General features: G+C 54.0%; 1 protein-coding gene across 1 annotated transcript in view; it reads right to left on the bottom strand.

Annotated features, from left to right (window-relative positions):
* Positions 1 to 14,412: 14,412 nt before the first annotated feature.
* The window catches only part of ALPL (alkaline phosphatase, biomineralization associated), a 66,509-nt gene continuing 58,520 nt past the window's right edge, over positions 14,413 to 22,401 (bottom strand). Inside the window, exons 10-12 of the mRNA XM_074975742.1 lie at positions 22,121 to 22,312; positions 19,075 to 19,194; positions 14,413 to 18,774 (exon numbers count right to left, since the gene is read on the bottom strand). Coding sequence (XP_074831843.1) covers positions 18,506 to 18,774; positions 19,075 to 19,194; positions 22,121 to 22,312 — 581 coding nt within the window. The 3' untranslated portion in view covers positions 14,413 to 18,505. The remainder of the gene's footprint in view (positions 18,775 to 19,074; positions 19,195 to 22,120; positions 22,313 to 22,401) is intronic.

The following is a 22,401-nucleotide window of genomic DNA, read 5'->3' as shown; positions in this document are numbered from 1 at the left end:
CAAGGAGCAATGGTCTGAAGTTACAGAGGGTGAAGTGTAGGTTGGATATTAGGAAAAAACTGTTTCCCCAGGAGGGTGATGAAGCACTGGAATGCGTTACCGAAAGAAGTGGTGGAATCTCCATCCCTAGAGGCTTTTGTGACTAGGCTTGACAAGGTCCTGGCTGGGATGATTTAGTTGGGGTTGGCCCGCTTTAGGCAGAGGGCTGGACTTGATGACCCCTGAGGTCCCTTCCAGCCCTGGGATTCTATCATTCTATGCAATTCTCTGAGCACCGTCTCCCAGAAGGAGGAGGGTTATGGCCTGTGACGCATTGAGTTCGAGGCTTGCCTGTATCCCAGCATGGCGCTGGGCCTCAATTCACTGCTCGAATGCTGGAGACCTGGAGCCTAATCTGCCTTCAGCTGCTTCTCTGACAAGTTCCCTCTCCTGCTGGGGGGACTTGGCTGAGTCACACCGCCGGCTCTGCCCCGCTCCTGCTGCAGGCTGAGGTGGAAGCAGGAAGCTGGGGGGGCCAGGGCTGCCTCTGGGCATCGTCTGCTACTCTGAACAGCAGGGCCTGGTGCTCTTTGGGCCTGTGTGGGCTTAATCTTCCCTGCCAAGTGAAGCTGGGTTACTGCTGTGCAATGGCTGCAGGGGATGCAGCAGCAGCCCCCTTTCTCTGCATCTCTCGCTTGTCCCACCCTTCCTGGGGAGAAATGCTGCTGCCTGGAAGTCGCTCATCTCACAGGGTGGTCAAAGCTCTGCTCCTGGTGCCTGCTGAGCTGCCTCAAGTCATGCAATTAAACCACCAGGCTTAGCCTGGCACGCGAGGAGAACCACCAAGCCAACAGCTCCAAGATGGAAACTTGGCCTGACTGAGAGAGGACAGAGGCTGTTTGCCAAAGGGCATATGTTCAAGACAGGCCAGTGACCTGACGGGGACATGTCCTGCCTCCACAGGTGCCAGATGGGCACTTGTAGGGGGAGGGATAGCTCGGTGGTTTGAGCACTGGCCTGCTAAACCCAGGCCTGGGAGTGCAGTCCTTGATGGGCCATTTAGGGTCTGGGGTAAATAGATTAAAACCCCATCTGTCGGGGTTGGAGCTTGGTCGTGCAAGGAGGGCAGGGCCTGGACTCAATGACCTCCTGAGGTCCCTTCCAGCTCTGTGAGATGTGTATCGCCACATATTTATTTATGGATTTGATCTGCAAATAAAGTCACTGAACCCGCCTGTTGGCAGAGGTCTCTGGCATTCCCCAGGCAAGCCCTTGGCTCCAGCTCTGTGGTTTCCTTGCTTACAACCTATGCCAGCATGGGTCCCTGCGGGGAGACAGAAAGCTGATTCATATTTCACTGCCTGTGCCCTTGGGAGCCAGCTATAAACCCACCACGGCATCCTGGGGCCAAACAGCGCTGCCAGGACTCTGGGCAGGCCTGAATCTCAGGCTGGCTGAGGTACGGCAGCTGAGCTCCTGATGGGCCCTGTGGCCGCAGGGTGTCAAAGGCCCCGGGAGATCACTGACCTGGCTCAGCTGCAGGGTAGGGCTGGCTGGGGGCTGCTAAACATGCTGAGCTGAATTATTTGCAGCAATGAAAGGCTCAGGCAAACCAGTGGCAGGGACATCATCCCCCCGCAGGGGCCACCAAGCCAATGGCACAGGTCTGGTGGCTGGCACCCTCCTCCTGTTAGGGGACGTACCTTCCTGAATCTCTGGCTTGCACTGATGTGGAGGCTCCATATCCTGCCAGCTGCTGGAGTAAGGCACTGATGTGCAGTCCTGCACTCTGCCAGCATCTCTGAGTCCTGAAACTCAGCCAGCTGAGGTCTCCCCAGGAGTGCAAAGCCACAGGCTGGCTCTGGACTCCCCACCCAGCACTGACAGGAAGGGAAGCCTCCCTCTGCCCCACACACTAGGCTGGGACCTTGTTCTGACACACTATTGCCACCCCACACTGCCAGGGAGCTGCCAGCTGCCTCACACTCAAGGCCAGGCCTATGCTGTGGCTGGTGTTATACATCCCTGGCAGGGGAAGAGAACCTCAGGAGGTCATGGAGCCCAGTCTGCTGCCCTCTTGGCAGGACCAAGCACTATCCCCACCACTGTTTTGTGGTTGTTTAATTTATTTGCCCCAGCTCCCTACATGGCCTACAGAAGACTTGAACTCACCCCCCCTGGGCTTAGCAGGACAATGCTCCAACCACAGCACTACCCCTCCCTCCCTGGGGGGCTGGGGGGGGCACTTGGAAAAAGGCCCTGCTCCCATAACACATGAGCTACACACAGGCCTGGAACTAACTCCTGGGACCGGCAACAGGTCACCACATTGCAGCACAGCATGGTGCGACCTGGCACCATGCACGTTACTCCACATGACGTGGCCCTGACCCCAGCAGGAAGAACAGGGCAGGACCAAGCCTGGGGGGGCTCACAGGCAGCCCTGCCCATGCTGCAGAACCGCCCGCTGCAAGGGCTGTCATGGGCAGGTCTTGAATGAGGCCCGCTGCAATGGTGGAGCTCAGGTAACCCCTGGCAGCACGATGCGCCACAGCCCCAGCGCCATGAGAGCCTTGCTAGCCCTGCTGGACAACCTCAAGCACGTTGCCAAAGGCTGCTGGGCCAGGAGCAGAGCTCAAGGCTGCTGCCGAGGTTTTTCTCTTCCAGCCACGGCTGGACTGCACCTCCAAGTGGTGCCCCCACTCCACTGACACACGAGCAGCTGGCCTGGCCTGGAGACAGGAAAAGACACAGCGCTCCCTTGGTGCTCACATGGCCTTGCCATCCTGGCTGCTTCTCCAGGGATTGAACCAGGGAACTACCAGGGCTGCTTCAGGTTTTCAGTGCCTACTAAGGCCTGGGCAGGCTGAGCTGCAGCGGTTTTGTAGCCTCAAAAGGGCTGCCCAGCTTATGGCTGTAGCAGACTTAACCGCTGGCCCTCCCCGGTCTGCTGGATGAGAGACCTGGTGCAGTCCTACTGCGCACTAAGGCTGTGGGAAACTGGCCCTCAGCAAATTAAACTTCCCAGGAGGATGGCCAGGGCACTCTCACTGTCTGCTGCCTATCGCCATTCGGGTGCCTGCAGAAACCGGCTGAGAGAGACGAGGGACAGTACCTGCTTTGAAAGGTCCCTGGCTCCCCACGTCAGAAACTCAGGGGAACATTCGCTGTGCTGTGCCGCCCTGGCGGGGCTCAGTGCCTTCGACAGGGCTGGGGCTGCAGTAACCAAAGGGCACCCAGGAGGGGCGGCTGTGCTGGGAGCACCTGGCCCAGGGCTCTGGTGCACATTTGCAGCACAGCACAAGCAAGGGCCGCCTCACCTCAGAGGCCTGGGAGTCCGGAAGCACAGGAAGGTAGTGCCTTGTGCTCCTGAGCCCTGGCTCCCCATCCTGCACTCCAGCCTCCCTCGCCCCAGGCCTCATTCCTGAGCAGCCGGCAGCTGGGGCTGGAAGCTGCTCACAGGGTAGTGCTGCCCCTGGCTTGGGGAAGGGCCTGTAGTCAATGTGCTCCGGCAGGGCCCCTGAGGTAGCTGTCAGTCACTCCTGGCTGTCCCCTTGCAGCCAGTGGTCACACTGGGTGTTGCAGGGCCCAGTGCAAGAGCCAGGTGACTTCCACCTTCTGGGGTCGAGGCAGGGGCTTCCGAACAGCCCCGCACTGGAGCTGGCCCAAGCATTAGAGGAGGCGCCCGCGGGTGTCAGCCTTCCTCTGGCAGCCATTCGGGCTGGAGCCAGCACACCAGCAGCTGGTGATGCAGTCCAGGGCAAGGGAGGGCCTGGAGCGAGCTCCTTGCAGCCCACCGAGTTTTACCAGTTGAACCCCCTCCAGCCTGGATGAGTCCAGCTCTCGGTAGGCAGCCCTGTGAGAGCAGGCTGGGGAGAAATTCTCCACTGCTCCGCTCTAAGTTGGTCTAGCAAACAAACTTCGAGTGTGTTCCCAGCTGCTCCCCTGCCATCCATACCCCCAGCCCCAGCTCCCCTGCCATCCACGCCCCCAGCCCCAGCTATCTGCACCCCCAGCCCCAGCCCCAGCTCCCCTGCCATCTGCACCCCCAGCCCCAGCTCCCCTGCCATCCGCACCCCCCAGCCCCCCTGCCATCTGCACCCCCAGCCCCAGCTCCCCTGCCATCCGCACCCTCCAGCCCCCCTGCCATCTGCACCCCCAGCCCCAGTCCCAGCTCCCCTGCCATCCACACCCCCAGCCCCAGCTATCTGCACCCCCAGCCCCAGCCCCAGCTCCCCTGCCATCCACACCCCCAGCCCCAGCTATCTGCACCCCCAGCCCCAGCCCCAGCTCCCCTGCCATCTGCACCCCCAGCCCCAGCTCCCCTGCCATCCGCACCCCCCAGCCCCCCTGCCATCTGCACCCCCAGCCCCAGCTCCCCTGCCATCCGCACCCCCCAGCCCCCCTGCCATCTGCACCCCCAGCCCCAGTCCCAGCTCCCCTGCCATCTGCACCCCCAGCCCCAGCTCCCCTGCCATCCGCACCCCCCAGCCCCCCTGCCATCTGCACCCCCAGCCCCAGTCCCAGCTCCCCTGCCATCTATACCCCCAGCTCCAGCCCCAGCCATCTGCACCCCCCAGCCCCAGCTCCCCTGCCATCTGCACCCCCCCAGCCTCAGCTCTCCTGCCATCCCCAGCCCCAGCTCCCAGCCCCAGCTCCCAGCTCCAGCTCCCAGCTCCAGCTCCCCTGCCATCCGCACCCCCAGCCCCAGCCCCAGCTCCCCTGCCATCTGCACCCCCAGCCCCAGCTCCCCTGCCATCTGCACCCCCCCAGCCTCAGCTCTACTGCCATCCCCAGCCCCAGCTCCCCTGCCATCCACACCCCCAGCCCAGCTCTCCTGTCATCTGCACCCCCAGCCCCAGCTCCCCTGCCATCTGCACCCCCAGCCCCAGCTCCCCTGCCATCCGCACCACCCCACAGCCTCAGCTCTCCTGCCATCCCCAGCCCCAGCTCCCCTGCCATCCACACCCCCAGCCCAGCTCTCCTGCCGTCCGCACCCCCAGACCCAGCTCCCCTGCCATCCGCACCCCCAGCCCCAGCTCCCCTGCCATCTGCACCACCCCACAGCCTCAGCTCTCCTGCCATCCCCAGCCCCAGCTCCCCTGCCATCCACACCCCCAGCCCAGCTCTCCTGCCGTCCGCACCCCCAGCCCCAGCTCCCCTGCCATCCGCACCCCCAGCCCCAGCTCCCCTGCCATCTGCACCCCCAGCCTCAGCTCTCCTGCCATCCGCACCCCCAGCCCAGCTCTCCTGCCATCCGCACCCCCAGCCCAGCTCTCCTGGCATCTGCACCCCCAGCCCCAGCTCCAGCTCCCCTGCCATCTGCACCCCCAGCCCAGCTCTCCTGGCATCCGCACCCCCAGCCCCAGCCCAGCTCTCCTGCCATCCGCACCCCCAGCCCAGCTCTCCTGGCATCTGCACCCCCAGCCCCAGCTCCAGCTCCCCTGCCATCCGCACCCCCAGCCCAGCTCTCCTGTCTCTTTCTAGCTCTATTCAGACAAGAGGAGCCACAGTGCTGGAGAAGAGACACTACATCCTGGAAGGGCAGGGCCCAGCTGGAGCAGGAACTGGGATTCTTTGCTGATCTCAGGCTCCCACTGAGTCCCAGCCACCCCAGGGAGGAGCATGAGTCAGCCCAGGCCTGCTCCTTTGACAGGTGTCTGCCACCTCTAGCCAGCCCCAACGGGCCCAACGACACCGTCCTTGCCCAGTGTGAGCTGCTTTTCAGCTCGGTCCGTGTCTGCCGTACAGAGCCCTCCCCTGGCCTCAGGCCAGGGCTTGGTTTTAGCCATGTTATTACAGAGGCTGAAATGGAAAACTAGCGTGAGCATTTCAGTGTCGAGCACTGAGCCAGGCTTTTGTTTTCATTACCTCGTCCCTTCGTCAGGAAAGGGAGGCCAGAGGAAGAAGCCCTGCTGTCTGACTGGCTCTCACATGGTGGGAACTGTCCTCTTTGGAGGAAAGCCAAGAGGTTGGTTGAGACGGGCTGCAGCTGTGGTTACAGTCCAGTCCCATCTCTTACTGCACAAGGACAAGAGGCGAGAGTCCTGACCAGCAGAGACAAAGCAGGCCGCTTTTGTCTCTCCTGTGGACCTTCCCTTGCTAGCTCCCTGCTGAAGGAACTGAGGGAGCAGCCACTCTGAGACCTGGCACGCTTGCAGCAGCATTGGGCTGCTCAGAACTTTGCCTCTCCAGTAACTGGCTGAGAACACCCCTGCAGACTCCCCTGCCTTAGCTGGCTGAGCCAGGCAGACCTGCAAGCGAGAGAACAGAGGAGAGCGACGGGGCAGAGAACTAAGGTGTGGAAGAAGAGGACATACAAGGGGCCAGAACGTGACAAAGTCTCACATCTCAGGTGGGGGCTAGGAGTTCACCACCTCCATCTACTGGGCTAGGTCACCTGGGTCCCTCTCTCCAGCCTGGGTCAGCCAAGATCTTTATTAGGGGCAGACAAGAAAGGAGCAGCTCTTGGTTTCCCAGCAGAGAGTAGAGTCATGCTGCTGCTTTGGCTCCAAAAAGCTTTTGTTTCTGAACCCCCCAGGGAGCATTGGGCACAACAGGGCACCTCTTAGTAACCAGGTCACCAGCTGGGCCTCACTTCTGACACACCACGTTCCACTCACTACTGGCCAGTGCTCCACTTACTGTTTGCCCGGCATGAGTGTAACAAAGGCCGTGCGTGGCACCACGAGGCCTCTGTGCGGCTGAGCTGGTCTTTGTCTCCGCCGGGGTGTAAAACGTACCCAAAAAAGTTAACGGAGTAAAAGTACAGTTACTTTGCAAAAAATGTACTTAAGTAAAAGTCAAAGTATCCTGATGGAAAACGACTTTGGTAAAAGTACAAAGTTGTCCCATCTTGAGAGTACTAAAGTATCCAGAAGTAAAAAGTAGCCGCCCTATAGTTAAGCACGAGTCATCATAGACCTCCATTACTTTTTCAAAAAACCCCAGATTATATTATATCTATATCCCCTGCATAATGTGCATATATGTGTACACACACACACACACACTTATGGGTCTCTGTGTGTGTGTGTGTGTGTGTGTACACACATACTATGGAGTTATATTTCAAATCCGGAATTTAAATGGAGTCATAGCCTTCATTTATAAAGCCGAAGAATGAGCACATTAAATACAGGGGTCAAATTGCAGAAATGTGTTTATTTTGCCCACATTCCCACGTGTGCAGGTCAGCATTGCAACAGTTAATTACCAAGCGCTTGTTCCACCTGAGAAACAGTTGATTTTCAAAATTAGCAGAGTGGCGCCTTAGAAGATGGTGCCCTGGACAAACTTGCATTTTGGTTCCCCTGCCCCTCCTCCCCCAATGTTTCCCTTGGAAGCTGCTCAGTCCCTTGCTCCTCTGAGTACAGGACTATCATCAATCCCCCTTGCAAAGGGAGTTGTTAAAGTCCCCCTTGGCCAAGCCCTTCCTTTTAGATCATGGTTTCCCAAACTGGGAGGCATGTCCCCGGGCAGGGGCGTGTGAAGGAATTCCAGGGGGGCGTGAGGCAACCCAGCCCCCGCATCCAAAGGAGGATCTGGCCTTTGCTTCTGGCTCTCAGCCCCTACCATTTTACGTGGGTGACCCAGTGCAGCTGCTCTAAAAAGCAGGCAGCCAGCGAAAACCCACATGCAAAGGTGCGTGAGTGTGGGATGCAGGGGAGGACGGGGGTAAGAGTGGGGTGCTGGGTGCCTGGTTTGTGGGAGGGAAGGGGCTCCAGCAGGCGGTTCACGGAGCTTTCAGGGCTTGGGCAGGCAGCCAGCTTGCAGGATTCATGGGGCTTGGGTGGCTGGCCCCAGAATCGCAGGGCTCGGGCAGCTCAGGCTCATGGGTGGGCAGCTGGGTCTGGTAGAGCGGGGCTCAGGGAGCCTGGGCTGGTGTGTGAGTGGGTGGCCCAGGCAGCATGGGGCCTGGGTGGGTGGCTTGGGTGGCTGGCCTGTAGCAGGGGTGGGTGGCTGGATGGTGAGCAGGTGGCTGGCCCTGGCAGTGTGGGGTTTGGGCAGGTGTCTCTGGCAGCGCAGGTCTCAAGTGGACGGGCAGCTGGCGCAGGCAGCTCTGGCAGCTGGCACAGAGCTCAGACAGCTGCCCAGCTGGGGCTGCACCAGGCACCCGCAAAGGGCCAAGAAAAACTAGTGGTGCTTAGTTTTAATTTTAACTAACGTTTTTATATCAAGTTTATGGTAAATTACAAACTGAATTTTTGTTAAAGGAGGTTGGATGAGGATAACGAAGAGGTGGGGGGGGGCATGAGGATTTCTCAATGATCAAAAGAGGGGTGTGGCGCCAAAAAGTTTGGGAACTGCTGTTGCAGAGGGGACTGGATTATTTTAGCTTAAATCACAGCTGGGGAGCTGAAGACCCAGAGGGCTGCATCCAGATCTGCCCCCCAAGACTCAGGGCTTCCCCCCAGCATTGAGGACCCCATGCTGGAGCTCCAACCTCCTGCCATCCCCTTGCGGGGCTGGAGCACCAGCCTGCGCTCTGCAAGGAGCACACGCAAGGGGAATGTGTCTCAGCTGGGGGCCACGTCAGCGCAGGGTCTCTGGTTTGGTTTTTGCTTTTGTTTCTCACTTGTATGTGACCCTGGACTGTAGCCCCTGAACCAAGGAAGGCTCCTTACCCCGAACTCAATATTTTCCCCAGATATGACACCCAGAAGGCAGCTGCTGTGTTTGAATGGCAGCAGGCTGTGAAATGAAACAGTGGGTGAAAATACCTGAGGGGGTCACTCCGCCTTCAGCGGGTTCCACTTCCACAGTTTGAGCTGCTCCGAAGAAGCACTTGCCCTTTATGCCTGGTCTTGGCCTGCAGCTCCCGGTGAGCTTCACGCTATCGGATGGGGGCTGCATCGTGCCCAGGGCTCTCCTGTAGCCCTCTGACCACTCCCGACTCACCCATGGTGCCATCTCAGATTGCGGTGGGGCTGGGGAAGGCAACTTGAACTGTCACTCCAAAGGAAGTTTAGGCACCTGAAATGTCTAGGGTTTGGGGGAGGGGATTATTTTGGGGGTGGGGGTCCCCATAACACAGAAATTAGCTGATTTTACAGTACACAGAAATCCTAAATACGGTCATACCCTGAGAGACGCCCATTCAGGTTATGAGACTTCGACTTTATGAGGAGTTTCATTTAATGCCCCTACTTCGGTTTATGAGGCATTTCTTCGCATTTATGAGGACTGATTTGGATTTCACGCACCTCAGCGGGATGCAGCTGCCCTGCAGTGGGAGAAAGGCTGCGGCTCCAGGCAACGGCTGCCCGCCCGGCGCATCTCTCTGCGTCTCTCTGCATGAAAAAATTTTATGCATTCCTGAGCCCCAAAATTTACACCCATTTATGCTAAAACACCACCAAATCCCATTAAAATGAACACAATTACTTCAACAATTAACATTCGTTATCATAACACAACCTAACAAGGCATTTTCCCTTCAGTAATTACTCTATAATATGGCTGTTTACCTGCTTTCAGGGGCTGTCCCAGGTGCAGAGACCAGTCTGCGAGTGGAACGGAAATTGAAGAGTGCCTGGGAGGGGGGCGCAAAGCTGGGTAGCTGCCCACGGCTGCAGAAGCGGGGCCAGTGCAAGGGGGCGGGCAGGGCAGAGCACGGCACGGGGAGGCAGCCCGGCCTGAGCACAGCTTAGGTTAAGCGGGGAGGGGGCAGTGCCAGGGGGCTGGCCGCGCGGGGAGCTAGGCAGGTACAGGGGGCCCCCGGCTGGTTAGGGTTGATGCCTCACTCATACGGGGCTCCGCGGTGCAGAGGCTCCACCGGCGGCGGCTGAGGTGGCAGCGGCAGGTGAGCCAGGCGCTAAATGGGATGGAACATCGCAGGCAGCGAGCGGCACCCGAGGCACAGCTGCCCAGGGCGGCAGCGGCCCCCTAGCCACCTGCAGGGTGAGCGGCAGCGGCAGGGCCGGGATGGGCTGTGCACCCAGCATCCACGTCTCGCAGAGCAGCCTGATCTACTGCCAGGACTCGGACCAGTTTAGCTCCCCGTACCGCGCCGTCGCCTCTTCGTCAAGACTGACATGGCCGACTCCATCCCCTCGGTGCTCGCCGACCAGAGCCACCAGCCTCCACCCGGTCCTGGCCCAAATTGCCAGGAGCGCAGGGAGCCTGGACAAGCCACTGCTGCGGCGCCGAGGCGGAGACCCAGACCAGCCACAGCTGTGTCAAGGTAAAGGCAGGGGTGGGCCTAGGTGCCCGGGGTGGCGATGGCTCCGCAGATGGGCTCTGTCCCCTCCTTTCCTGGCTCCGGAGGTGGGTGCCCGCTGTGGCCGGCTGGGGGCTCCAGGAAACCGCCGCAGGGCACTGCAGAGAGATGCGCCGGGTGGGCAGCCGTTGCCTGGAGCTGCAGCCTTTCTCCCGCTGCAGGGCGGCCGCGTCCCACTGAGGTGGCTGAAATCCAAATCAGTTTTCATAAATGGGAAGAAATGCCTCAGAAGCTAAAGTAGGAGTATTAAATGAAACTTCTTGTAATGTCAAATTCTCATAACCTGAATGGGCGTATCTTGGCGTACGAGTGTATATCTCCCTGGGAAGCCCTTGCCAGAGAATTCAGAAGGGTTTGGGGGCGGGCGGGGAATGACAGGAAGCAATACAATACAATACAATACAACCCATCTGGTGCTGGTAACATCGAAAATTTGCAAGCAGAAGGAAAGGCCATTGAAATGGAGCAGTGCAAGAAGTGGGGAAAAAAGTCTAAAACATAATGGCTCTACTACAGGCTGCACTTCTCCAGGCCAGCTCTCACTCAGCAACTTCCCTAATCGGGCATGATTTGAGTTCGCGGGACACCCACTTCTCATGGGTGTGGCCAAGTTTCCTGCAAATCCCGTAAAGTTGGTTTCCAGCCACCAGTTCTAGTGCCGTTTTCGCTGCTGTTGTTTAGCTGTAATTTACCCCTAGGTGACTTCTAAGAGCACAGTAAACTGTGGAAGTGTGGGCAATATCCTAGACAATATTGATCTCCCATGGTCCAGCAAATTCTCTTGTTCAGCACCAGTCAGGTCCTAAGGGTGTCAGACTAGAGAAGTTCAATTTGTACTGACCAAGATCCTTCAATGAGAAGATGTTTCTGTGGAGAAAAATAGGATGAACGTGGCAGTCAGTTTGTAGTTGGCAGTGAGGTTGGCTGTGTGTTGAAATGTGGTTGCAGGACAAGACAAATGTTTTCTAAAGGACCTTTTTAACTTTTATCTGGACTATGGTGACGTTCCACAAAGTTGGTCTATTTACTCTCCAGCTACTGGAAATATTTACTGCCTTCCCAGCAAGCTTTTTTCTCATGGACCTCACGCTTTTCCAGAAGGATTTCACAGTTGGAAACATCCCAGCTGCTCTCTGAGCATAAGGGATGTAGAAGATCCAAGTGTCTTGTTGACTCAATACAGTAACTCTTGTGAAATCATCACTTGGTGGATTTGACTCAGATGTAAACATCCATTTAATTCAGACAGGCAGTCCTCAAGCAGTGGCAGATAGAAAGTTTTCCAGGGCTCCTAGGCATAGCTACCACAGGCAGGATGAAGTGTTAGGCTCAAACAGTAATGGAAATTATTGATGGCTTTGGCGCTAATGCCACAACTTGGTCCACTGCTGGCTGACCAGCATGGGACCAGTAAGATATATGTGATAAATTCATTGAATTAATGGAAAAGACCATTAAAATACCATAATGGGAGAATAACAGCAAGCCACATATTTTAATGTCATTGTTGATACAGCACTTGCTGTCATGAATGTAAAAACACAAATGTCATAGAGCTGGAAAGGGCCTCTGGAGTTCATTGAGTCCTGTCTCCTGCTCCACTTTGGCAGGGAGACACCCCCCCCCCGATCCCTAAATGGCCCCTCAAGGCTTGAGCTCACTATCCTGGGTTTAGCAGGCCAGTGCTCAAACCCCTGAGCTACCCCTCTCCTGCTGCAGGACAGCTGCAATCTCCTCAGTTCTCAATTCAGAGGTACAAATAACTGAGATTAATCCACTTGCAAACCCTTAAGAACCACACAGATGTAAACCTTACCTGCACCGATTCAGCTTTGATACAAAACCTAGGTTTGTCTATGTCACCTTAGCCTAATCAGGCACCTGATTAGCTGCCCAGTTGTTAAAGGGGTCCACAGGCCTATCTGGCATGCAACAAGTCAGTGCCCTGTACATTATACAATACATGCCCTGCACTGCACACTTCCTACATTTAGCTGAAGGCCCTAGTGCCACAGTTACTCCCGTGTCATCATTTGGGGAGCTAGAGAGTCACTAAGATCTTTCTGGTTTGTAGGATAGATCAGCGGAATCATTTTCAACAGCCCATACACAGCCACTGGCCAAAGATTGTTTGCTCCCACTAGGATGCCAGACACACACTGGTTCAGTCCAGCCAACCCTTCCAATGCTCACATCAGGATTTGATGAGCCTTGGAGGAATTTGCCAAAGATACAAACCACAGTCCTCCCATTCCTTCAAATGCAACTTTTCTGAAGGAAACAGAACAGGTGCAGAAGGGTTTCATGGGACAGTTTGAGATTAGGGCACGTCTCTGAGGCCCTGTTGCCATTACAAGATTTAGTCAAGGTCAGGTTTAGCATCCACTGCGGTAAAGTTGAAGCTGCACATCACTACTGGGTGCATGAGTGCGACAGTGTCCCCAGTAAGGGGGAGGTCCTTTGACAATGAGGCACTGCAGGCACCTGGCCTGCCAGCCCCTTTTGCATTTTGGGTTGGGCTCACTGCCCAATGGGACAAGAAAAGTGCAGTGGGTGCTTCTGGGTCGTGTCATTGCCCTTCCGTGGAGCACTTATCTTTGCCCCCTCCAGCTTGAAAACATCAGTGAACATTGTTTTCGCTCCCTTTTTCCTCTGGTTCTCCATGCAGACACCATTGCAGGGAAAGCACAGACCCCACTCAGCTTCAGACTGCTGTGCAAGCATCGGAAACACCCTACTTATTACGCTGCAGTAAGTCCAGAGCCTATCTAGAAGCCACTAAAGCAAAGAAGAAGGTGAGGCGGTCATGAACACAGACATGTCTGAAACCACGGAGTGGAGCAACTGGCAGATGCTGGCAGCAGTCCATCCTGTTCGCACAATGGAATGCTGATTCTGGCCCTGTGAGACCAGCACAGACTGATGGAACTGCATAGTTAGATGGCTGTAGGATGATCAGCAGCGGCTAGAAAATTTTCACATGCGTAAGGCCACTTCATGGAGCTTTGCAAATTCCTTTCACCCACCCTGAAGTGCAGCAATACCAGGATGAGTCCTGCTCTGACAGCTGAGAAACAAATGGCAAGAGGTTGCTGTGATCCAAGTAGCTATGAAGGACAGGGACTCTGGGAAATGTGAAGGGCATAGTAGATGGCTTAGCAACAATAGGGTTCCCTAACTGTGCTGGGGCAACAGACAGCATGCATATCCCTATTATGGCAGCTGCCCACCTTTCCAAAGTGTACATAAAATGCAAGTGGTACTGTCTGATGGCGTTGCAGGTACCGGTAGATCACCAGAAACAGCAACATGGACCAGTTGAGAAAGGTGCACAATGCATGAAACTTTAGGAACTCTGGTCTCTTCAGAAAGCTACAAGCTAGAACTTTCTTCCCAGCCCGGAAAATTACCAGACCCAGCCTACCCCTGACTCCCATGGTTCAGGAAGCCTTACACAGCTTGGACAGCAGTAAGGAACAGCTCAGCTCCAGCAAATGTTAAATGGTGGCAGAATGTGATTTTGAACACTTAAAGGGAAGGTCCCACAGTTGATTAATTAGGTTAGATCTCAGTGAAAGAAGCATTCCCATTGTTGTGGCACCCTGCTGTGTGCTCCATAATATTTGTGAAAATAAGGGAGGGATTAATGGGTGGGGCCAAGGTAGATGGCCTGGCTGCTAATTATGCGCAGTCAGACATGAGGGCAATAAGAAGGTCCTGGAGGGCTCTGCAAATCAGAGAGACTTTGAAACCCAGTTTTGTGACTGACCAGACAGTGATACGACCATTGTGTGTTGCTCTTAACAAGGTGCTGCCTTGGCCGACTGGGGGTTACACGCCAGCTTGACATAGACAATCTGGAGAAAGCCCTAAGACAAGGCGCGTGACAGCTCTTAGTTGTGGTGAGACGAGCTTTCGAGCTACACGGAGTTCTTCTCCACACCTTGGAAAGGCATTCGAAGTGCCCTGCTCTGTGCAGCTCAAAAGATGGTGCTTTTCATCAAAAGAAGTTGGTGCAGTCAAAGACCTTTCCTCATACAGCTTGCCCCTCACAGTCTAGTACCAACACAGCTACCAGAGGCCCACAGACTTACTGTAATTTATTAAAACTATTTAATACAGAAAGCAATGTTAATTAGTTCATATTTGCTGCCAAGTTTTAAAGAAAGATAAACCACAGAAATGAAAATGTCACTGGCTAAACACTTGGAACCAGGGGTTTTTGACAAGATAAACCAGCTTTTCACAGCAGTAGCCTCTTCTGCTGCTACAGTAAAAAAATATTTTCTTAATTTCAGATTAGTCAACTAGTTCAGTTCAAAGTTAAGAAACTGGGAATTGAAAAAGTAAGAAAGCTTATCTCCACTTCCAATCTGTGGCTACATCTACATGGGCAGTCACTGTCAACAGAGGAACCTCGGCAGTACCTCTGTCAACAGATTGCATCTACACATAAAAGCAGATCGAAAGAGCAATCTGCTCTGTCGACAGAGAGCAGCCACACTGCCCTGCCCTCTCTCAACAGAACAGCTGACTGGAAGCTCTGTGGCCTATGCGAAAGTAGTCAAGACTTTGTTAATAAAAGGCAAAGCTGAGCTTTGAGCAAGAGGCAGGCCCTGCTCACAGAACCTGGCAAGAACAGGGCTGATACTGCAGAAACACACACACACCTGGGAGGTACTAGACAGGTCCTGCAAACACACTCCAGGGTACTACAAAAATACTCTTGATACCAGCACACGCCCATAGAGAACAAGGACGGACTGACTCATTCTCAGGGTAAGTTTGGGATGACATCATGACAGAGAGTGGTATTCTGATCAAATCAAATAAGGAAATGGGTGGCACTCAGACACGTCAGGAGTGACGTGTGACTTATCTGTACACAGATGTATCTCCAAGGGGCTTGTCTTTGTCCACTGTAGGGGGCAGCGGAAAGTCCTGCCACTGGCCGATCTGAGTCCGTTGTTGGGGGCACACGTAGTCTATAGGATTCTATCACTGTGCTTCATCTGATGGGCAAGTGCCTCTGTCCCTTCTTTGATTTTGTGGTCAGTGGGTGGTTGGCTCAAGGTCAGCTTCACAGGCGATCTGCAGAGAGCTGAGGGGGCACACAGAGCGAACACACACACACACCTATCACTTTCCTTTCCAGGACTCACTGGGGGGGAGACAGAGAATCACCCCATCTCTCTGGGTGATGGACAGCCCAACCAACGAGCCAGTCAGGTCTTTTCCCCAACCCTCCGTTCTGCACCCAGCTATTGCTATAAATGAGAGCTTTAGGCTTAGATGCTGACGCACACTGAAGGACAAAACCACACATGCAGCTTTAATAACAATAAGATTTCCAGACTAAAAACTGAAATGAGGCCCCAGTGCAAATCCAATCCAGATGCTTTCGCAGATGTGTATTTATATATCGACAGTTGATTTACTGTCACCTATGGCAACAGTTTCTGAGGAAATACAGCCAGGGAGGCCGTGGGCTGTGACTTATGAAGTGGATTGACTATGCCTTCCACCAGGCTGTGTTTGGGTCAGTGTTTTTCTCATGAATGAAACCCGAAGAAGCTGTCCTTCCAGTGCCCCACTGACCCCAAGATTTCAAGTTTCTTTAAACAACCCACCATGATGTGAAGTAGTTTGTTTTTTAAAAAAGGTTTTATTTAAAAAAACTAGTGACAAATTGAACATCTGAATGCAATTCTGATAAAGAGCTCAGGTTTCCTAAGGACATGCTGGAGCACACTCAAACTAATCACCATGTGCCATGGCAAATCATTCTCCACATGCTACATCAACTCGCCGGGAGAAACAATGGTTAGTTGCACCAGGCACTGAAGTGGTTTTGACAATGTATGGAGCCCCTCCCACTCCTCCCGTCTGGCAGCAGGGGCCCTGCCACTCTGGTCTCCTACAGGTCACAAGCAAGACCGCCTGAGTCCTCAGGCTGCTGCATCATCACATTGTGATACAATCCAAGACAGGGAAGCCAGTTTGGTTCAAATACCACCCGGCCTGAAACTCCGACAGCCTGGTTATACAAGAGGCGAAGTGGGAGAGTGAGGTGATTAAGAGCTCTATGCAGACCAGAAGTTTGTCATCAGAAGCCTGTCCCGTAAAAGCCAGATTGTGTTTCTAACAACCTGGGACCAGCATGGCCAAAACACTGCAGACAACCTTTCCCTACAGTCCAAGAAAGCTTAACCAACTTTGTTCTCCATTACAGGGCTCAGGCCAGGACTGCAGTGTGGTAGCAATAGCTGATGGGCTGTGGACAATACCACACCAACAGACTTCAGGAAGTCTCACACAAATGCTTTTACTCAGACCCTGGAGCTGACATCCTGGGTTCCTATCCTTGGGGTCTGGCCACACTACCAAGTGTTCTTGATAAAACTTATGTCAACTCCCAAAAGTCACCAAAACAAACCTCGCCAGAAGGTGGTCGCACTTCCTCCCTGTCAAGGGATTGAGTTCACATTGGGGGCACCATCACTGACAGGGTGAGCAATGCGCTGGAAACATGTATCCCAAAGTGCAAAGTTGTGGGGAGGCAGACCTAATCCTTGTGCATCTTGGGATTCCCTCCAAGTTCTCCCATGGCTGCCTCAGCTGCTGGGAGCAGCATCATGAGTAGCTCTGTGAGCTCTCCATGCTGAGGAATATCAAAGCAGAAATCTGCCACCCTTCCCCTGCAGCAGCCGCCTGCCTGGTCTGAGCAGTCCAATCAGTTTTTTCCCCACACTGAGCAGCTCACTCATCTGTCAGACACTTCCCAGAGCTCTGAAGGGGAGGGCTGCGTGCCTGCAGGGCAGTGAAGATCAAACACTGAGCAGAGCCATCAGGGCAGGCATTGTGGGATACTGGTGGAAGCCAGTTCTGTTGACAAAACAAAGAGCAGCTGTTTATGCTGGCTCTGTCAACAAAAGATATGTGGGGGTTTCTCGTTACAAGAGTCCCACTGAGGTGGAAACGCTCTCACTGGTTTGCTGCCAAAAGGCCATTTTTGGCAATAAAACTTGGCAGTATAGGGGAGACAGACCCATTTGGCCCACATTGTCACATCACAGCATCGCTGAAAAGTGACCAGGAAACTGTCTCCAGAGACCTTTAGTGTCCCACAGGCCAGGTGTGAGGGAGAGCCCAGACACATCTGAATCATGGCACAAGGTTGGGGACAGGCCTGGCAAGCCCAGCCTAAGCTGGGAGCACTTACTCCGCATGGTATTAAGAGGCGTCCAGAGGGATCAAAGAGGGCTCCATAGATTGTATCACTCTGGCTTCTAACCTAAAGTAGCATTGATAATGCAGGGCTGGGGACGGTACGAGATGAGCTCTTGAGGCCCTTTCCAGTCCTACAGTTCTAAGGGTAGGAGCGATTCCTTTGGCCCTGCCGATGCAGTGCTGCCATGGCGCAGGGCCTGTGCTGTCAGAGGACTGGATTTTCAAAGGGGACTGAGACCCAGAACCACAAAGGTATTTAGGCTCTTAATTTCCATTGAAACCAGAGGGATTTAGGAGCCATACCTTTATGGATCTGGACTCAGGGGCCCATTTCCTGTTGATTGAAGTGACCAGTTCCCTGATGGCCCTGGGAAAACACCAAGCAGAGAGGAATCAGAGCCACATTCCACATCTGGATTCAGAATCCAAAAGCCATTGCCTCTCAAAGTTTAGACCTTGATTTTGGTTCTGGACCAAACAAGCATGGACACAGATTACGGGAAAGGAAGCTTCTACTTCCCTAGAGTAATCAGCAGCCATGGGAGAACAGAACATTTACTAATATGTGACTTTTGTTTATCTGATTATTTAAAAAGAACGGCTTGAGTGGGGCTAAAGGAGCTTAAAACAAAAGACAATGGATTTTTATATGAAACATCTGGTTCCAAGGAAGCTGGCCCTAGGCTGAAGCTTTGTGACTCTGCTTTTGGGTTCATGGATCCACTCCTGAAAAAACAACCCTACATTTCCGACCTTGAAGCCAAATTGGAATCCCGAGCATCTGTGCTAAGGACGTCCAAGTAGCATCAACGATGCCTGAGCACCCCTACCGATCTTGAACATGGTTCACAGCCATAGGCCAGCTGTCCCAGTTTGGGGGCCAGGTGAAGTCACAGGCCAGAGACACAGGAAACTTTAGTATGATGTCCAATGTGGTTAAAACCTGAAGATCCTGTATCACACAGTGAGACAGGTTTCAAGATCTGTTTTTTAATGGGGTCAAGATCTCTGTTTGAGACAGCTGGAGAGCCCTGGTCTGTGAACAGAGAAATTGGACTGACTGCGGGAGAGACCTTAAAAGAAGAATTGGAGGAGGAGGAGGGAGGTGAACGTAGAGAGGAAGGGCAGAGGTCCCATTGTGCTGTGGTGGGCCCCAGAACGGCAGTGGTCTGTGTTCTGGCCAATGCAGGCAGCATAGGCCATGACGTGTGGGATATAGTTCTGCTCATGTACTCCATGCAGGAGATGGGCCATGGGGCCCTTAGCAAAGGTCGCCACGTCCTCACCCCCATGGGTCTCCTGGCGCAGGGGCACAGCAGACTGGGCCTGGTAGTTGGCATGAGCTGTAGAGAGAGACGACAAACAGCTGTAAGGGTCAGGGAATCACCAGGATGGAGATGGATACTCACCGTCTCCAGGTTCCATGCTGCAGGGAGTTCAGTCTCCATGGCCCTCTCAGATTTTGGCTTCTCTACCAAAGCACCCACCTGGGGACACTGTTAGGGCCGTGGGCTTACAGCATGGGCTCTGGCTCACTGGGAATTAGACTGGGACAAGCAACGAATTGTACATGAACCCAATGGCATCAGCTGGTACCTGCCACATGCCCCCCAACCACATCTCACCACCCCCTCAGAGCTCACCGTAATCCACAGATGACACATTCTCCCGCTCTCCAGCTACGATTTTGTACCCGGGGCCATTTCCGTACAGGATGGAGGTGAAGGGCAATTTATCCACATCACTGTGCATCGGTGCTAGACCTGTGCAGAGAGGAGTGCGGTTAGCGGAGGGATGATGGCCGTTGCTCCTCTGCAGATGTCATACCTGACTCCAGGACTCCAAGCCTGCCCCTTGCTTGCCCTCTGTTTGGGAAGCACATCTCCAGGGTTTCCTACTTTATCTGCCCTCCGCCCTCCCCTTTTGGACAAGAACTCTGACTAAGCGCAGGTTCCTAAGTGAGGAGAGGAAGAAGGGGAGTAAAGCAAGAGAAACTGTCACTGCAGCCAGCCTCCAAGGATGAGTAATTCAACAGGATCCCTGGGTGGGCTGTGGGACCACTGTATCTCCTGGACCGATCTAGCCTAAGCGTCACAATGCTCTGTGAGACAATCAGCAAACTCCTCCAGGTGCTACCATCACTCAACACAACCACACGGAGAGCCCCACCCTCAGCCAAATTGCACAAATGCTCCCAGAGCCGCTTATGGGTCACACAGAGCAGCACCAGACAAACCCCTCCAGCTCTCTGCGCTGTACCTCAGGAATATGCCATGTAGCACTGTTAAAGCTGAGATGGGCAAATGAGGACAGGCCCAGCAATAGCGATTAGCTGGGGGGAACGGGAGCCATCCTAGACGGTCTGTATCACCCCGGCTTCGAACACAGGATCACTTGATGATTTCATTTTGCTGTTCGCTCCCTCTGGGGCACCTGGCATTGGCCACTGGGCTGGATGGACCTTTGGGCTAACCCCGTGGGGCTGTTCTTATGTTCTCACCAATGCAAAGTATTTGATTCACCAGTTCACCAGCCTTTGATCCCCGAGTAAATTACCAGACACTCCAGGCAAAACAGCCTGTCAAAGATAAAGAGTAAAACTAATCTACTGACTGCAGGAGACAGGCTAAGCGATTACAGGTGGCAGACAAAGAGCCAGTGCTGGTTACCCAAAGAAAACAGGCACGCAGGCCATACTCTGTCCTTTGAGACTGGGCGGTATCTAGATCAAGCAGTTTCTCACTCCCCTGGATATTGCAGTGCCTCCTGTGCAGATTTACTCTTGAACCTGGGCCAGTCTCCTCTGCTGGAAGTTCAGTGGTTTGCATGCAGCGTGGGTGGGGTCGCTTGCCATTCTTTTATACCCCAGTCCCACATGCTTGGAGAATGCAAGTCCAGGCATGGCTCGTGGTTACCTCTCTTGGCATTGCCTCTGGGTGCCTCCCAAACCCACAGAATATTTTGCTGACAAACGTACAATAGAAATTTCCTGTGCACTAATGGTAGGCATATTTAGATAGAGCAATGGTTTGAGCAGCGCACAGCCTTTCCCCGGCCCCTTACAAGGCACGCAATACCACACTTATCAACAACATGAGAACTACGGGGGCTACAGGCAAAGAACGCTGGCCAGGACTTCCAGGCTGTGAAGTGCTTATAGTCCAGCTTGCTCCTGGCCCAAGCAACCATTCCACCCCACAAGAAGCTCATCAAACCCCTTAGCTAAGCAGGGTCAGGGCTGGCTGGCATTTGGATGGGGGACTGCACCGGACAAACCCAAGATGTGGTCCCACAGCTTTGTCAAGCCCATGCTGCTGGAGGATTTGCCATGTGGAGTAGAGATCCCATCTAGCTGGGTCATCAGTGATCAGATGGCCCCTTTGGCAGGCATTAGAGCGTGAATGCATTATATGGGCAACAGGAACCCTTCTGGCATGGAGGATGACCTCTTATTTTCTTAATAAAAGAATCTTGCCCCCCTGAAAGCCTCTCAGTCCAGCACACCTCACGATGCTGGGGCCCTACCCACAACGCTTCTGGCAGACCCCGCCTGGGCACTCATTGCTGGCAAGCCAAGGAAGTTAGTGATTTTAATCAGAAAAGTGATCACTCATTTGCCACTTCTCCCCCAGTCTCCAAGAGAAAGGAGAAATAGGGCATGTTGCTGAGGTAGCCAAACAGCTGCTGCATTTCATCTCAGAGTGGGTGGTGAGTCTGGACTCCAGTGCAGATGAGCTCCAGTATAACTGAAATTCAGGCTTCAAACCCAACAAGTCTGGGGGAGTTCAGGTCAGGGATTTGGTTCCTGTCAAGATCAGAGAAAGGGTCTAGAGAGGAGCAACTAAAAGGATTAAAGGCCTAACGAATATGAGCCATAAGAGAAGATTAAAAGAATGGGGTTTGTTCAGTTTGGAAAAGAGAAGGTGGAGAGAGGACATGATAGCAGCTTTTAAGCGCCTAAAAGGGTGTTACAAGGAGGAGGGAGAAAAATTATTCTCCTTAGCCTCTGAAAATAGGACAAGGAGCTTAAATTGCAACAAGGAAGGTGTAGACTGGACATTAGGAAAAATTTCCTGCCAGGGTGGTTTAGTACTGGAATAAATTGCCTGGGGTGGCTGTAGAATCTCCATCGTTGGAGACATGTAAGAACAGGTTGGATAAATATCTCACAGGGATGATATAGACGGTGCCTGGTCTTGCCATGATAGCAGGGGACTGGACCTGCTGACCTCTCGAGGTCCCTTCCAGGTCTGGTGTTCTGTGATTCTGTAGCCTCAGAGATCCAAGGGCTGGATGTTGGGGAAGGATTTCTAATCACTTCATAAGGACTAGGCGGGATAAAATTTCCTATCACTTGGGGTCTTTTTAGAAAGGCTCATAATTTTGATGTAAAGATGCCTTCTGGATCAGCCTCAAGCTCAGGCACAATGCAGGACCCATGGGGAGAGTTGTCAGACCAGAGTTACACAAGTCTGCCCAGAGGACTGTCATGACCTTACAGTGTAGGGAAGCTGCCGAAAGTTTTGCCCTGGCACTGACCCTGGACACACTTCAGTCACTGATGTTTCAAGGGACATCCTGCCTGGCAGTGAGGCTCAGTGGTTCTCCAGAAGAAAACAGCCACCTGTCACCACTTGGAGGCTGGTGGGTCTTCGGCTTGTGAGGGAAACAAATGGGTTAAACTCTTACCGAATATGGGATTGCCACGTGGTGTGTATCCGCCGAAGGTGAAGACATGGGAGTGGTCAGCAGTAACCACTGTCAGTGTGTCCTCCAGGGAGGTCATGTTGTCAGCCTGGCCGATAGCTCTGTCCATTTCCACTGCCTCGTACAGCGCCTGCTTGGCTTTCCCCTCATGGTGACCATGGTCAATCCTGCCCCCTGTGAAGGGAAACGCAAGAAGGGAGCAACTGGCCTGCCTAGAAACTTCAGACTCACCCATAACATATCACACCATTGGTCCATCCTGC

The sequence above is a fragment of the Carettochelys insculpta genome, chromosome 23 (assembly GCF_033958435.1).
Source record: "Carettochelys insculpta isolate YL-2023 chromosome 23, ASM3395843v1, whole genome shotgun sequence".
In the NCBI taxonomy this organism is placed as follows: Eukaryota; Metazoa; Chordata; order Testudines; family Carettochelyidae; genus Carettochelys; species Carettochelys insculpta.
The sequence above is the reverse complement of the archived record's forward strand: the minus strand, read 5'-3'. Positions and strand labels throughout refer to the sequence as shown.